Raw genomic sequence first — 17,551 nt, forward strand, 5'->3', positions numbered from 1 at the left:
GGCTGGGCTCCACGAACACTGGAAGAACCCTGGGAAGAACCACCAGAGTAGGTGGGTGAGCCTGCATCCGCATCCCGCGACCGCCTGTTACCATAGCAACCGATAGGCAAAATTCATGGTGAAACTGGAAGGGTGGGGCCCCTGGGGGGCGGTGTATTTCACTAATCAGTAAACCCGCGTGGCCACTTTGAGCATCCATAAACTATTCTAGCATGAATGCCATCCACTGGACTAAATGGGTCAATGAGTAAAGCAAAGTTGTATGCAGGTGAGTGACACAATTATGGTAAGTCAAGGTAGCACTTCTTGTCTGTGAGAAAGAGCTGAGATAATACTGAGTGGTATATACGAACACACAATTTTATTATTTAAAAAACAAACTTCAAAATGTACAATCAAAATGTAAGCTACTCTATACAGGAAAGATGTGTACAGCAGTGCAGAAGTCATTCCATATTACTATTTCCTTAAATAAAGATTTTATTTGTAGTATCTACATTTATCACATTACCAAACAATTCATATCTCAACCTGAGTATTTGTGGAGCAACACATAAAATGTGCCTTTTGGGTTAGAGTTACAAATAACCAATATGAGAGCCCTCAATTTACAACACCATCATTGATGAACAGAACAACCCTAAACAATACAGGCAATTATCGTGCAGAACGCTGTCCCAGAACTGGAAAAAAATGTGTTGTCAATTGACTTCTCAAAGAATACAGTCAGCTCAATCTGCTGTCGTACTAGCTATATAGCATTTGTGTTTCAAGTTACTAGACTGATGCATTTCTGTAATTTCATAGCACATAGATTACAATTTGTGAAAGATATTTTACAATATCACCCCTTGGAGGTGAGCATACTATATTTATAGAAGTTACATGTGAGTTTTTTCACAGGCATGTTCAAATAACTAGCAAACAATGCACTTGGTCATCCACCATTTATAGACTCTTAAGCCCAAGTCCACACCAATGATTCGCAATGCAACCACTTGCCATCACTTTTTGTTCCAATTCAGACTGATTGCATTTCTTACAACTGGTTGGAAGTTGCAACCAGTTGCGTTGTGAATTGTTGATGGGCTGAAATTCATGTGTTAATTTCCATAAATAAATAAAACACTGGAGATTGAAACCATGTTTCATTTGTAACAGAAAAGCAGCAAGCATTACTTTGTCTACTATCATAACCCAACACTGCACTAATAAACAGCATGTGTGACTATATAGTTCTCTCCACCTCTCTACATTTCCACACCCTCCCAAAATACAGATTGATAAAATCATAAAAGATTTCAACAAAACAAAGAAACTAACGTTTTGCACACTAAACAATAGCTTCACACTATAGTTTACACTCACCAAGTTATGTTATTTTTTTATTTTATTTTTTTTAAGAAAAGGCAGCTTCAAATAGGTGTGAGAATTCTAAAATAACCATGGCTGGGAAAAATAATAATTGGATATTGCATAAATAAAAATGAGCAAAGTAACTAAAAACAAGCATTAGAGAAACATAATACCTTTGAGAAACACTCAATCGTCTAGGCTAACTATACATGCACTGCACTCAAAGTGATTACATTTTGGATCTTCACATGGATAAGTTATGGGACCATTGCAGTGGTGCTGAAATGGTTGTCAATCACATCCTGCCTGAGCTAGTCAATAGGCCAAAAACACATCTTCAGGAATGTACGTTTTACGTCACTTGTTAATCATTGGTAAATGGTGCAATCTAATGAGGAAAGTGGGAGTGTTAAAAAAACAGCTCGTCTGAAGGACCAATGACTTAAAATGTGTTAACATTGAATATCAAAGACGCATTTAGCTGAAATTTGCACCATACATTTACATATTGTTTTTGTGTCACTAAAAGATTGAAAGAAATTGTCATTTGCATTGAGTAAACCGTTTTAAATGACGTTACTGTAACCAATTTAATCACACGTACTTTGAATTAAAACTAAATCTAATATAAAAAAGGCAAGTGAATTTTAATTAAACAATTGGGGGGAAATATAGGAAGCAGAATTTCAAAGGCTAAAATGAAACATACGTGGCCATTTATCAGTACTTGTTACACTAATGAAACTCCTGTGTGCAATAAAAATATTCTGCTACAGTATGTACAATATTTCCCATAACATTACAATTTTGTATCCCCACAATGTTCTGCATTTATGGCAACAAATCATGAAGGAGAAAAGGCCACATAAATGAATCATAGAAGTCTATGAAAACTGCCTGTTAAAAGCTAATTATCATAAACAAAAAAGGTCTGCAATGTATTGAGACTGAGAGAAAGACACAAAAAGGAAGAGTTCCCACATCACAAACATTGCTAGGGATTCTTTGATGCACTCTTGACCTTTCAGGCAGGCTATACGACAAAAGATGACTTCTGTCTGAACTCCCCCTGAGACAGAAAAATATCAAATGTCATAATGTGGATGTACATTTTTCTTGCAAGAATTGATATATAATGTAACACAGGTATGGACATACCAGAGAAAATATAATTGTATAAACAAAACAAAGCAGACTGATAAGACAAGGTCAGACTTACATCTTCGTCATCTTCACCACCGTATACGGATGGAGGCTGGTAGACCACAGAAGGTTTTGACTTGCTGTGGAGAAGCAAAAAAATACAAACACGTGATGAAGGGAACATGTAATTTAGTTAACACATGTAATGAAATGTGCAGAGAAATTGTTTTGAATGAAACTCTTACCTTTCACTCTTCTCTGTGACGGGGGAAAAAGTAAAAGAAGCAAATCAAATATCTTGTATTTCCTGCAGAAGCCTGTCTATCTAGTCACATGTCAATATCCTGCAGAAACCTCAGTGTATTTTTGCTCTTAACTGTAACTGATAGCCATGTGTAGAATCTAATCTGTTTCATGATCCTTGGGGCCAAGCCATTGATGATGTCATTTCTGCCACCCGAGATGATCAATATCATATAAAGATTGTGTAAGATAACATGAACAAGGAGTGAAAACATAAACCCACGCTTTTTTAATGGATGTTGAGAGTTTTACTCACTAGGCAGGTATCCTTTCTTGTTGGCGTACCAAAGTCCAAATGCCAATAAGACCAGCAGGAGGATGGCCACTATCACTCCAGCAACAATTCCTCCAGTATTAATATCACCTTAAAACAGCAGACAGGAAACTGGCATAAGATTTCCACATACTGAGACAATTATTGTTAAACAGCAGCATAGTGCAAATCAATGCAATCTCAGTTCAGGAATTGATTTTCTTCAAATATATCAATAATAATCTTCATAATGTAAAAGTACTCTTTGAAGAAAATCAATTCCTAAATTGAGATTGTATTGGTTTGATCAATACATACACTCTTTAAGGTAAATTAACCACTTAAACCCTATATACTTCTTTGACTGGATTCCCATGTGGCCTATACTTGGTCCTTTTTTCACTCCACACCAAACCTCCTCACACAAATAGTTAATCTACAAGCTGATGCTCAAGTGATTAACCCCACTGTTGGTCTCGAGAGGGTGTAAACAACCACATCTCCTGGTTGGTACCCAAATAAATGGGGTTCCAAACAGAATCGAAAATGCCGGGCGAATTTGCTGGCTGCAAATGCAGGCAGACAGTGTCGCGGGTTCGAATCGCAATCCCGACAACCTTTGCTGCTATCACTCCCCATTTAACACCCCGATCACCCAGGACGAACTTCACCGTCCTTTCAATTAGTAACACCCAGCGCCCAGGACGAAGTTTTATCAACCGTAAACTCAGAGACAGCTTGTTCATTTTTGGACCACAACGCTTGTATGAAACAATTTTAAGATGACCCCATGTTATCCTCCATAGAGAAATTACTTCCGTGAACAGGCCAGGGGATGAGCGAGTGACGTCAGGACTTCGGCGCTCTATAAAAGGTTGAATGAATGAACCATTAGTTAATGTTATCAGGTTCTCTGATCAAACAGCAGGGGTCCCCAGTGCTGCAAAATATCAGTTTGCCTCCCACAAAAGGTGCAAACACTGCCCATTGTAATCGCTAGTGCCAGTGCATTCAAGCAGGCTGCAAGCAGCACCACTGCCAGAGGTATTTGCAGTGGTGAACAGTGTTTTCCTCTACTCTACACCAACCAGACACTCCAATCATGATTATAAAGTTTTCAACATGCGTTCACTAGTTCAATAGGGGCATAGAAATATTAAAGAAAAGGTATACAGAAATTGCAGGCGTCTCCTCTGCACTGGTTTTTAAAGCCTTGTTGCCAGCATTTTGTTCTCCTCAAGACATGAACAATCACAAAGTTCAAACAATGTGCTTGTCTCGATAAAAGGTCAGAAGACCAAAATGTCAGCAACGAGGCATTTAGGCAACATATGTGTACAGGAATTTCTTTCTTGATTTTATAGGGATATGCGTTTTTCAGCTCCACGATAAGAAGATATAGTGATGTCTGTTATTATTAATATTCAGCCCAATACCACCACTAAGATGACATTTGGAGTGTGTGCATGTTACTCTACTCTTCAATTGACAGTTCTAAAATAATTCTTTAAGTCAAATTAGGCATTTTTCAGTTCTTCAAGTTCTTATGACAAGTCATCAGTAAACCAAACTGGTTTACTGATTTCCGTATTCAAAAATGAACTCATTATGCCTACTGCAAAAGCAATCGTGGACTTCCCTTCTAGCACACAAATATATTTAGTTTGATTCCTGGCTGCAGTGCCTCCAGTTAAGTTTGATTGTGGGTTCCAAATTTCTAACAAACTCAATTGGCAATGTTCACAGGTGGGAAGCCAGTAGAGGATTGTGTCAAGTCACTCTAGTGCAGTTTGTCAGTCACGAGTCCGACCCCATGACACCTATTCAGCGCAGGGTGAGGCAAACTTTGATAAATACGTAGCGTGAACCCCCCGTGTGTTACACTCTTTATGAAACCCCTCGTTGGCTGGTGTCAAGCGACCACTAGTGACTCCTTGTGTATTGGCAGAAGCATGTGGTAGTATACAACCTCCGCATTCAAACAGCAGGGGTGTTTGAACACATGGGTGGGGCTGCAGAACACATGGGTAATTGGCAATAACTACATTGGGAGAAAATGTAGGACAAAACAGCCAAAAGCCACATTTGTGCACGGCAAGAAACAAATACTTACGGATTTCAAATTTGTGAATTTTACTGCGCTGAGGAGGGCCAGCTTCATTGACAGCCTCACAGGAATAGCTTCCGGTGTCTGCCTTGGACACAGCGGGAAACTCCTGGGAAGGGGAATCACAAACAGTGAATTTGAAATATCTGCATGTGAAGAATATGGCCTCGACAGCTGGTGTAGATGTCCGGGCACCTAAGCTGCTAATCCGGCCTGACAGCGTGTTGCGGATTCGAATCTCCATCTCTCTCTACCCATTTCCTGTCTGTCTACTGTACACTAATCAAATAAAAGGCAGAAACCCCTCCAAAAAATGTCGTAAAGAAAATAAACTGACCAGATTGCCATTTTTTGGATCCATCTTGTAGGTGAAATTTTTGAAGGCAGGAAACAGTTTGGGATCTTCAGGCAGGAGCGTTCCATCTTTATACCACTTGTAGGTCGGAGGAGGTGAACCATCACTGTCATGGCAAGTCAACAGGGCAGCCTTGCCTGTTGTCACCGTCTGAGGGACTCTGCACAGGGGTGGAGATGCTGGGACTGATGGGGACAACAAGAACCTACATTTATCATAGCAACTCACACACACACACACTGCCATTTCACCACCAGTACAGTAAACCTTTTGATACAATGATGATATGATATTGATATGATATTTTGTTAATTATATTATTATCTATTAAATAATCTTACCCAGAACAGTAAGCATCACTTTAACTTCCGCAAACTTGTTGTTGCCAGACACCACACAATCATATTCTCCAGTATCCTTGCGGGTCACTTTGTTGAATCTCAAATTACTACCGAAAACGGTCACTTTATCCCTATATTGTGCTGTGGAAGAAAAGTACAATTACCAATTTATTCCCATGTAATGAGTATAATTTTACCACTAGACAGAAATATGGTGTATGGCACAAGTATGCACTTACTTGTGGCTTGTCCTTTATAATAAACATATGTCTGTGAGCCTTTCTTGTCTACAAACTTCCACTCAATTCTTGCATCTGAACCAAAGTCAGCCGAGTAGGAACATGTAAGATCAGCACCTGAAATGAAAAACGCAATGAGAGCACATAAAAATACTACATCTCAAATCCTATAAGCTCGCAATCCCATGACAAGGCTTGTATGAAGAATCTGAACCGCGAGGTTCCCAGTTCGATCCCAGACTCCCCCAGAGTTTGTGTCGTAGTGTCCTTGAGCAAGACACTGAACCCCTAATTTCTCCCGATGTGCAGGTTGGTGGCGGTGCCCTGCATGGTTTCCTCTGCCATCAATGTATAAATGTGTGAATGTAATGCACAATCTATGTAAATCGCTTTGGATAAAAGCACTATATAAATGCACCATTTACCATTTATTTACCACTCAGTTAAATATTTCTGGTTTTACAGTATCCTTTGGACGTTTCAATTAGCCATTCTGACATATGTTAAGGCTATCTATGCTTAAAAAAAACAATTGGATAAGTGAAGTTTGATAAGAATTACAGGAATTTAAACAGATTGTGTGTAAATTAGTTATAAGTAATTATAAAAGTGTAAAGTATAAGTTGCTCACTGTTGCAGTAAGATATAAAGTTTCCAGGGTCTTGTGCTGCTGTATATCTGTCTTTCTGTATTTTGTCTTGTAAACTGTGTCTTTTAAATTAGAGTTCTGTGAATTCTGTACATGGCATAAGCATTAACTGAGCAACAAGTCATTCTGTCCAATTTTCTAAAGCACATTTTTCAGGACTCACCTTCACCTTCTTTGGTCTTTACATTTGCATTTGTGGTTGTCACTGTAAAACCACTTACACCTGGAAGGGTGATAGTAAAAAGAATCATGTCAAAAAGCAATCTAAAGATTAGGAATATCAACTCTACAATCTAGTGCAGTCATGAGGGCAGTACCTGAAATGACCTAAATAAATACAAAACTAGAAGACTGTGGTCGAAGTAGGTAAAGTGTCTGCACTAGTATTAAATTATGGAAAAGAAAAAAAAACAACAGATGAAAAAAACCTTTTCATACAGAAATGCCATGGGCCAACAAGAGCAGACCTGTGTCTCTGTTAATATTCATTTTGTTAATATTCATTTGACAGAGAGATCATAGCCAAACAAAAACAACTAAACACGGCCTAAAACCCTGAGCAACAGCCACCTAGTACACCCTCAAACCGGTACACTGTAGTACAGTCAGTTGTAGCGAGCCTGAGGGTTTAGGGTGTTCACAACCAAAGTGGTTTTCTGCTGACACAACACTTCAGTGAAACCCTTAATGACCGACACCGTTGCCTGAGAACAGCAAAAACGTCAATAAGTAAACAACTAAACATTTACTGCAAGACACCAGTGTTGGTAAAATTATAGGATGCTACACTATTGTTAAGGATGTGCCTGTTAGGTTCAGCTTTAAAATTACTACTTGGTAGTCTAGTAACCCGCTATAATCCAAAATAGCCACTACAAATTCAACTACAGAACCCAACACAGTATCACCTGCCAATCACCGTCTGAGTCAGTATTCACTTTCCCATAAAAAAACACTTTTTTTTTTTGTTAAATGTTTAGCCTACATGTGTTTATGGTATTGTATTATTGTCTTTGAGGGCTCCCTTGAAAATGAGATTCAACATCTCAAGGGGTTATTCTTATTACTAGTAAAGAATTTAAGCCGCATTATAGGCAGTGAACTTCAAACTTTCCAAACAAGTGTTAAAAAACGATATAAATGTATATATGAGGGGCACGGTGGCACAGTTGGTAGTGCTGTCGCCTCACAGCTAGAAGGTCCTGGGTTCGATTCCCGCTGGGGACACTGTGGGCACTGGCGGCGTGTTCCCTCCTCCGCGTCATCAGTGCCCATACCCGAGGCGGGGGTTGGCGATAGGGCCTTTCTGTGTGGAGTTCTGTGCATGTTCTCCCTGTGTCCCCTAGGGTAGATACCCTCACAAAAACATGCCGTAATCCTGGTCTCTAAAACTACCTCCCCCTGGCCAGCCAGGGCGCCTGATGGAGGGGAAAGGAACTGGTCGGAATAATGTGTCCCTTCCACGTGCTACGTCCGGCCGGGGAAATTCCCCTCTGTCAGGTGAAAAGAAGCAGCTTGGACTCCTCATGCATAGAAGGAGGCATGAGGTCAGTCCGCTGCCCCCCCAGGTTGGCAGAGGAAGTGTAGCGCCCAGGATTACATTAGATAATTGGCACTGGGTGAAAAAAGAAAACTGGGTTACAAAATCGTGGGATATATAAAAAAATATAATATATATATATATATATATATAATAAAAAAAACTGTGTGTGAATCTCCTTTTTACTGCGGCACATTGAAAGTAAGGTGAAGTTTAACTAATGACAGAGATGTTAACATGGCTTGTTGGATTTTTGTGTGGGTGCAATCTGCAACAAACAGCAAGATAAAGTGGCACGAGTCATAGTTTTGGTTTGACCTGATAAAGGCTTCAGGCTTGGGAAAAATACTCTAGTGTAAAATGATACCAGACCATGACTTCCTTATTTGTGTGGCTGTCATTGGAGTTTCTGAGGTGGGGAGATTAAAATAAATAAATAAAAAAGGCTTGTGAATACTTATCAGCCATCCAACAATACAATACACATTACACACAGAGTTGAAAGACACCAGGCAGGCCAAATTAAACAATCAACTTCTCTCTTGTATCGTGAAACAGGTTTCAGAGGAAGAAAGTGCCTGTGATCCACAGACAGAAACTTGACTGAATGGCATTCAGCTAGCACTGCAGTACCTGTTTTTTTATAATGTTCCTAGCATGCAAAGTTTGCGAACAAGATTCAAGTGGCAATGTTCACAGGTGGAATGCCAGTAGGGGGGTTGTGGAAAAGGGGTTTCTACTACTGGTCACCAGATACCCTCATAGTGCGATATCGAAAAACCTAATTAGAATTCAGAATTAAACAATTTATTTAATGTCAGGCTTAAGTGAATCTCATGTCTGTGCCAAAAACGAAAAACTAGTTTAATCATGTTTCAGACTAGCCCCGCAAGCAGAACCCGAATGTAGTAAAGATTCTGACACTTTTAAGACTTTACTGCATTGGGTCCTGCTTCAAGTGGGGCTGTCGCCAGTTACGCACAAACAAATACAATGTAAACAAGCCATGAGACGGACTTCTGCGCGTTTTTACCATGGTTATTCATGTATTGACTTACGAATGTGCGAACTATAAGTACCTTACATACCATACCGACACATCTCCTGTGTCGCGGAAGCCGTTAAGTATTTTTAATCCATGATTGATTAAAAATGTCGCTTCTTCCTACCTTGTTTATTGACACCTCATTGTACCGCCTATCTGGCTAGCTAGTGGTGCTACAGCTATGACGGAGCAGATCAGAGGAAGGGACATAGCCCGCAAAGCCAACCGCACATCGAGAGGCGGTACAATAAACGGTAAATAAACAAGAAGAAATCAAAGCGACATTTTTAATCAAACATGGATTAAAAATACTTAACGGCTTCCGCGACACAGGAGATTTTATCAGAGGTATGTAAGGTACTTATAGTTCGCACATCCGTAAACAAACACAATAAAAAGCGTCCTAATTCCGCGCCGATGGACTAAACGATGAGTGTGTGTATATCCGCGTCCCAACAATCGCATTGAAAAATCTTAGCTTGACCAGGAACCCTACGGGTCAGCCCGGTTCGGTTCGGATTGGGCTGACCCAGGGGGTTCCGAGAGGGGCTAGTTTCAGACATGAAAGACCTACTCAGGTTCATTTATTAGATCTCCATAATAGATTAATTCCATACATAATTTATTAATGATAGTTTCTCTCTTTCTAAAATCTAGTATTAAAATGCATAATATTTTTTTTCATATCTTGCAACGGTTGTCATTTGAAATGCAAATCAGGTAGAACAAAACTGGATTAAAACAAACTACCTTATTTGACAATGTAAGACTATTTTACTCAAAAGTATAGTGCTTTCTGTTGAGGCAGAGTTCCTAAAAAGTACTGAAAATACTGATACGATGCAGGTAGCCTGTATGCAGGCCATCTCACATTTTTAATTCAAGTGTTATAAACGTGTAAATGTCATACTTAACATTTCCAAACAAGTGACCTGCGCTTTCTAAACGCATAGCCTACTGCTGCTACACTGTGGCCTGCGACAGGTGTGGCTTTTGGTTTTGGTATCCTACTCCCACAGACCAATACTGTACCCGGGGATTTCATTCAAACGGGCATATGTTGTTTTTAGTCAAATAAGTCTACGGGAAAACTCTTCCTAAATGCCCAGAAACACTTAAGTTCAAATGCATTGCAGGATTTGCAGAAAGACACTCACCTGTTATGGCGTAAATGAAGAGAGACACCGAAACCAAGCCGCTAACAAACATGTCGGTCGCCTCGTCCTTTGTTTACCAGTGGGAGACCGGGGAGTTTACTTTAGCCGAGGCCTCTTTTAGTAAACAAAACGCAAATGTTTAAAACGTCTTCGGTGTCGTGTTTATGAGCAGCCGTGTGAAAAATGTTAATCCCCCTTTCCTTAGGAAAAATACTAAGTAGACGCAGCTAGGATCCGATCAACTTGGTCCTGCCGTCTTCACCTGTGTGGACCGTAGTGGAGGTGGAGGTAGTAAACTATGTATGAAACTAAACAACGACCAGACCAGTGCCTGTCTTCCGCTTCCACTGACACTACCTGGATGACGTCAGCATGGCTCAGCTCCAGCAGCTCCAGGCAGAGCAACAGGTTGGACTGGTTAAATATTATCGTGTGTAGCCGCCTGTGCCCTACTGTATAGACTCAGTGCACTAGAGAGACAACAATAGTTCTCAAACATTTTACTTTCAAGGAGCCCCTCTGAGAGTGAACACATATGGAACCAAATTAAATAGGTTCCATTTGTTACAGACCTAAAGGTCCATTTGGAACCCCCTCAAGGAACCCCTGACATGGTTCTCCACTTTGAGCATTTTACTCTTCAAGGTAGAAAAATAGCCTAGTGGTAACAGTAGGCCTAAATTAAATCCTTTAATTTCAAGGATCAGATTTTCACAAATTGCATGTAGCCTATACTGAATCAAAATCTATTTTAACACGAACACTGGTCTACAGTGTAGACCATTGCATAGTGATGACTCAACAACTGATCTGTGACAGAAATCAACATTTGATCAGTTCAACAGTCATTAATGTTCAATATTTGGGAGGCATGGATATTTCATAGACATGTCATAAGTTTAACAGGGTAAACACAGCTAGCTGCAGCTAATAAAATGTACAATATGAGTACATGTTTGATTTAAGTAGCCTATATCATTTATTTAGCAAGCATTAGCAATTAATTATTGACTATTTTTTGTGTTTGCTAGTGCTTACAGCCAGGTCAACAGACCGGGTTCATGGTGAGGACATAATAGCCTGGTTAACCACCTTTAAAAACATTTCATTCCTTCTTGAAATGTTTTTTCAAAGACTGTACATTTTCACATTTACAGTTGTTGATAGACTATAGCAAATCAGTAAAAACAAACTTTGAACAGGCATACTGTAACTCATGCCCCATTTGCCATGAGATGCATTTATAGATTATTACACCTATAGGTATGCCTCTTGAATTCTCACCAGGAGCATGGGACCCATGCATAGATGGATTATAGACCGGGCCAGTGACCAGGGGCAGGGGTCTTTGAATACTATACTATAGGATTATAGACCGGGCCAGTGACCAGGGGCAGGGGTCTTTGAATACTATACTATAGGATTATAGACCGGGCCAGTGACCAGGGGCAGGGGTCTTTGAATACTATACTATAGGATTATAGACCGGGCCAGTGACCAGGGGCAGGGGTCTTTGAATACTATACTATAGGATTATAGACCGGGCCAGTGACCAGGGGCAGGGGTCTTTGAATACTATACTATAGGATTATAGACCGGGCCAGTGACCAGGGGCAGGGGTCTTTGGATACTATACTATAGGCCCATAGAACATTTACTATAGACCGGGCCAGTGACCAGGTTACAACACTTTTTTTCTTGTTTTTCTTCTTTGTAATTATTTGTTTGTTCCAAAATATTAGAGTGTGTTGTCATGATTTGTCACGACAAGAGTTGGCTTCGTACGATGCTTAAAAGGTCTTTAAATAAATAATTTAAGAAATGCATATGGTCATATGCATTGCGATTCTTTTCCTGGGCCACTCGTTGTTCTGAAAGGGGGAGGGACTGCGGCGCTCTATTGGCCCATAGAACATTTACTTAAATGTAAATATATATTTAGATATAGGTTAATACTCAAATGTGGATCCCTACACTACAGTACAAGTACCTTCCTACAACCCGCTGAAGAACAGTGTTAACGCTGGACTAACAGAGCTGATTTTGTATATTATATATATTTTTACATACAGATTAAATACACATACACATAAATACCATGTAATAAATATAATGTAATAGGTACTGTAGGTTAAATACTGTAAATCCTCAATATCCCACAATAAAATGTCTACAAATGATTTCTTGACCCACACACGCCTTACAGCTGGGTACCATGCGGTCAGGGGGTTAAAAGATAATCGTCTCATGGAGCCTCCTTGAATCTTAATACTTAAAACGTATAATAACAATCTTCATGAATCCTTCTAAAAAATATACATAATAAAACATAAATAATAATATATATAACACGTCTCATATCATAATACTAGCAATTGAGTATTTCTGCATTCAACCAATATGATACTAATGACCATTGTTCAACAACATAAATGGAGTCAAAAATCAAGAATCAAGAGGGTTTTATTTGTCACTAAGTATAAAGGTATACAAGCAGCAAAATGCTAAACTATTAACATTTGTGAGAGCAGGGAAATTCAACAAAATACCATTGAAAGTATGGCTAAACAATGCTTGATTCTGACAGGAGTGGTCTAATGAAAAGAGGGTAACCACTGCCAGTCTATGACATAAACACAGCCATGGGAAAAGATGAGTGAGAATCCTCTACTGCCCTCTGTTGCTCCAACCAAAGTAATTCAAGCAGATCAGGATGACAATGCATTGTGTGTGGCTGTAGACAGAGATTCCTTCTCTCTGCAGGGTCTACTACACACACACAGTAAGATCACGAGTGCACAACTGGAGTGGGTCAGTGTGCTATCCAAGCTAAATCAGTCCATACAATCAACCCAAACAGTATGATGAATCTCAATGGAATCACCTGGAGAAAGGTGTGTGTGTGATATCCTGAAATATCCAGTATTAACGAGGCATCCATGATGTATGTATGAACCAGACTTCAGATTTCACAGTGTCTCCAAAATGCAAAGAGTTCCAGACTTTTGTTGTTGTGTATATTGTCTGTCTGCTATTCAGCCTTTACAGTATTTGGTAGCAACATGCCTCAGAAATGTGAATTTGAGGATATATATGTGCAAAGGTTATAAAGGAGCCAGTACATGCTAGTGAAACAAATCTCAAATCAATCTTAACTGGTATTAATTCTGTCCCACTACATCTCACATAGCATATAATACAGGTAATAATATATAATATATAATTAGTAATTGATGCATCTAAGAAGATATAGGTTTTACCTTTATTGGAGTAAATAGGACCTGTGAAGTAAACATACCAATATTATAACTCTGGAATAACTACAGTACAGTGTAAAATACAAAACAAAAACTATAAAAATAAACAAACAAAAGGGTTTGTACCCGTTTTCATCGCATATGGATGAAATTTCCCTTTAATAAAGCTGCCTTCAAGGACACTAGGACATATCTACACATTTCATCTTAAAGATGTTAGTTATTCACAACTTATTATGTTCAAATGTGAACAGGTTTCATTGTATACCTTCACTGTTCCATGTGATTCCGATTAAAGAGAATAAATACTTGCGATTGAAACACGGGTGTCATCTACCAACTATATAGATTCTACTATTTCTCGTCATCTATAGTTCATCCTGGAGGAGGTGAAAAAGAAGAGTGCAATCGCATACTGATACTCAAGTAAGAGTACAAAATGAAATAATTGTAATTAGCTGGAGTAAAATTACTTCACACAAGCATAAATATATGTTGTCCGAAGCACAAACATTACATAAAATATAGTGCTTATCTTTCTCTGGGACAAATCATTTTGCTTACTAGCCTGGTGCGGCATAGTAAGTGAACCAACCACTTAAACCCTATACTCAGTTAACCAGAGACCCCTAGGGCTCTATACTAGGGGCCATCCTGTTTTTGCTCTACATTAAATATCTGAACTGAAAATAGCCCATCTTCAAGATCACAAAGCGTGTGATCACTCCAGAATAGGGAGGCTAGGGTTCAAGTGGTTAAACTCTACATTTCATCTTAGACAAGATTTATGCAACAGTAGAGTATATACTGTACAGAGTATTCAACATTGAGTGCAATAGTAGATACTGTATGCATAGTATTGTGTGCACAGTGCAGATTATGCAGCACTGTGGCGTACTATAATATTTTTGGTAGTTTGTATACATTCAAGTCACTGCAGTTAGTCTGTAGGCACAACATCGAAGATAGTGCAATGATATTAGTCTCATGATTATGGATGCATTGGTTATTGATTGTGTAAAAGAAGCCTTATTTCCTTATTGTTATTCACAGCCAGTGGTGTATCCCCAGCAGTGTAGGGAGTGTCATCAAGGTCAACAGCAGTCCACTGCAGCTCTGAAACAGGACACTCAAAGCTGAGCAGGGGAGAAGGAGCTCTGCAAAGAGACGGACAATGCAGATACCAATGGTGAGAGTTGGCCCATTGTCTACAGTGTCAGGCGAATCACAGGGGACAAATTACGGGAAAAAGCAAAGATATACCGTATACTGTATGTGACAGTGTGCAGCAGTATTCTCATGGGTGTTCATAACACAAATGAACACTCAGGAGTTTATGGTGTAGGGAGGGTGATGATTGGCAGCAACTTACTTTTTTCCACACTAGCGAATTTAGGCTTTGACGTCTCGGTCTGTTTAACAGAGCAGCTGAAATTGGTCCTTCCCTCAGAGAGGTTATTATAACGGAGGCGACAGATATTGCCTGGGTAGATGCGAACTTTGGCTTTGTTCTTGTAGGCACCATCCTGCTCTTCCTCTGGGTCAGTGGTGTCAACAATTCTTTCACCTTGTGTAAACTTGCACATTGCATCTGGTGACTCAGCAGGAACCTCATACAGGCAATCAATCCTTAGATGAGTCTTATCTATCCCACAGTACTTCATCCGAGTCACCTTTTGGGCTGAGGCAAAGCCTATACAGTATAAAACAAAGACATTGTTAGATATTTGCTGTTCCAAAGCTAGAATGTTAGTTTGGGGCATCAAAACAATTGATCTCCAAACATCATGTAAATACCTGTGAAATGTAAATGTTTTACAGTGTGTTTTATCCTACAACACTTAGTTATCTTACCGAAAAGGCAAATCATGGCAAGGAGGATCATTTTCTCAACTTATCTAAAAATGATCAAATAAAGAGATAGTTAATATCTCCCAGCCTATATCACAGAACATAACAGTCAGATACTTTGTGTATTTTGCTATTATTTCATAAAAGTATCATGGCTCTATAGGCAAACACATCTGTAAGAATGGTGGAGAGAGATGCATCCATCATAATGTTAAATAGCACATGTCTTACTTCCCACACTGCATTGAGGCTTGAAACATAGCCAATTGAAACATAGCCAACAATGGCATACTGTTGCTTAAACATCTGTAAACAGTTTAGCTATCTAAGTATTAGCATCTATACACTGTATTGTGTATATTGACATGAATTAACTGCAAACATTATTAAAATAATAATAATAATAAATGTAATAATTGTAATAATAATAATATGGCCGCTCATAATGTAGAGTATACTGTACTGTTCAATCTATATTGATTTAAAAAAATCTGTTTCATTTATTCTTAATCTAAACATTTATTTTAAAGTTCGTAATAGGTATAAAACAAATTGATCATCCAGAGTAATATGAATGAGAAAACATTTGAGCATCACACAGCGCCACATGGTGCCATGATTTGCTACAGCTCTTCATTAGCAAGTAATAGCGTGTTAAATCATCCTCACCTTCTGTGATGCCGTTCGAGTTTTCCTCAGTGCTCAGCAGTGTGATGTCAGGGGTAGATTAAGGCAGCTGGCTTTGAGAGAGAGAGAGAGAGAGAGAGAGAGAGAGAGAGAGAGAGAGAGAGAGAGAGAGAGAGAGAGAGAGAGAGAGAGAGAGAGAGAGAGAGAACATCATTATACCATATAAGGGCACTATGGTTTCTGGTTGTTCTTGGTTTGTTAACCACGATGACTCACCATTCAAAATTTCATAGCTGGAGGTTCAAACCAGCATCCAACCAGCACCTGCTTGACCAGCAGACAGAAAGTGATTGTGCAATCACTGCTATTACAAACTCTCACCATCTGCGAGTAGTCACTCCTGGAGTCCCTGTCCCTGCCTGCACTAAACCAAGGAATGAGAAAGAGAGAGAGAGAGAGAGAGAGAGAGAGAGAGAGAGAGAGAGAGAGAGAGAGAGAGAGAGAGAGAGTTTAGACAGAATACCTGTATTATACTTTGTTGAGGTACTACACTGTGCTCTCTGCATTCTGCTGTATGTATACGATTATTAATCTTGCTTATTGTCAGTCAATCTGGATAAGAGCATTTGCTATGAGAGAGAGAGAGAGAGGAGGGGAGGGGTGGCTGCCTCCCTGGGAGGCAGTTCCATATCTCAGTTTTGTTTTGGAATGGTGACAGTTTTTTACCCTGTGTTGCACCAGATAACCAGGTAATGTTTGTAATGTGTTTGTTATTGAAGACTAGCATAAACACAGTTCAATATTTGTCCAATAGATAAAATACATTTGCAATAGAATCACCAGTACTAAATTAAATATTATTTGTATTTCTGCGCATACAAATAACTGAGCAAAGGATGTTTTGTAAAGATTTTGGATACATTGGGAGCCGAGGTAACTCTATTTCCATAACAAACAGAAAAAATATGCTGAGGCAATGAATAAATCTCCCAGAGGTAGAAACATAAATTGCTGCAGAGGTAGAGAGCCATCACTGATATTGCATTATAAAACAAAACAAACTAGATGTCTTAGTAGGGTGTTGGGGACCGAGTTGGTCAGCAAGAGAGACACCAGCAGACTTTTCTCTAAAATGTTTTCCAATAAAAAATATGATAATTAATAGTTCTATGCCCAAAACAAATGAGGACAAACAGAACTGAACTTAACACAACTGACCTAACCAAAAGGAGACATGAGGGGAACATACTGTATAGTGAGTGATGACGATCAGTCCACTCTTTACACAAAGGGGAATAGACAAAGACTAACATTTAAACAGACTACAG

At 39.3% G+C, this 17,551-nt stretch overlaps 2 protein-coding genes across 2 annotated transcripts; both read right to left on the reverse strand.

Annotated features, from left to right (window-relative positions):
* Window positions 1-344: 344 nt before the first annotated feature.
* On the reverse strand, window positions 345-10,797 carry f11r.1 (F11 receptor, tandem duplicate 1). Its single transcript, XM_080780021.1, has 9 exons — window positions 10,489-10,797; window positions 6,910-6,969; window positions 6,098-6,214; window positions 5,859-5,999; window positions 5,500-5,702; window positions 5,169-5,271; window positions 3,055-3,166; window positions 2,576-2,639; window positions 345-2,425 (listed from the first exon to the last, which is right to left on the reverse strand). Exons 1-9 carry the CDS (start codon window positions 10,538-10,540, stop codon window positions 2,390-2,392), a joined length of 888 nt encoding a protein of 295 aa, XP_080636147.1. The 5' UTR covers window positions 10,541-10,797; the 3' UTR covers window positions 345-2,389.
* Window positions 10,798-13,321: 2,524 nt separating this feature from the next.
* LOC308327376 (uncharacterized protein) lies at window positions 13,322-16,314 on the reverse strand. Its single transcript, XM_080780762.1, has 4 exons — window positions 16,266-16,314; window positions 15,600-15,643; window positions 15,118-15,438; window positions 13,322-14,902 (listed from the first exon to the last, which is right to left on the reverse strand). The coding sequence occupies exons 2-4, from the start codon at window positions 15,628-15,630 to the stop codon at window positions 14,793-14,795; spliced, it is 462 nt and encodes a 153-aa protein (XP_080636888.1). The 5' UTR covers window positions 15,631-15,643; window positions 16,266-16,314; the 3' UTR covers window positions 13,322-14,792.
* Between the last annotated feature and the right edge of the window lie 1,237 nt (window positions 16,315-17,551).

The sequence above is a fragment of the Protomyctophum bolini genome (assembly GCF_963924005.1).
Source record: "Protomyctophum bolini genome assembly, chromosome: 13".
NCBI classification, from domain to species: Eukaryota; Metazoa; Chordata; class Actinopteri; order Myctophiformes; family Myctophidae; genus Protomyctophum; species Protomyctophum bolini.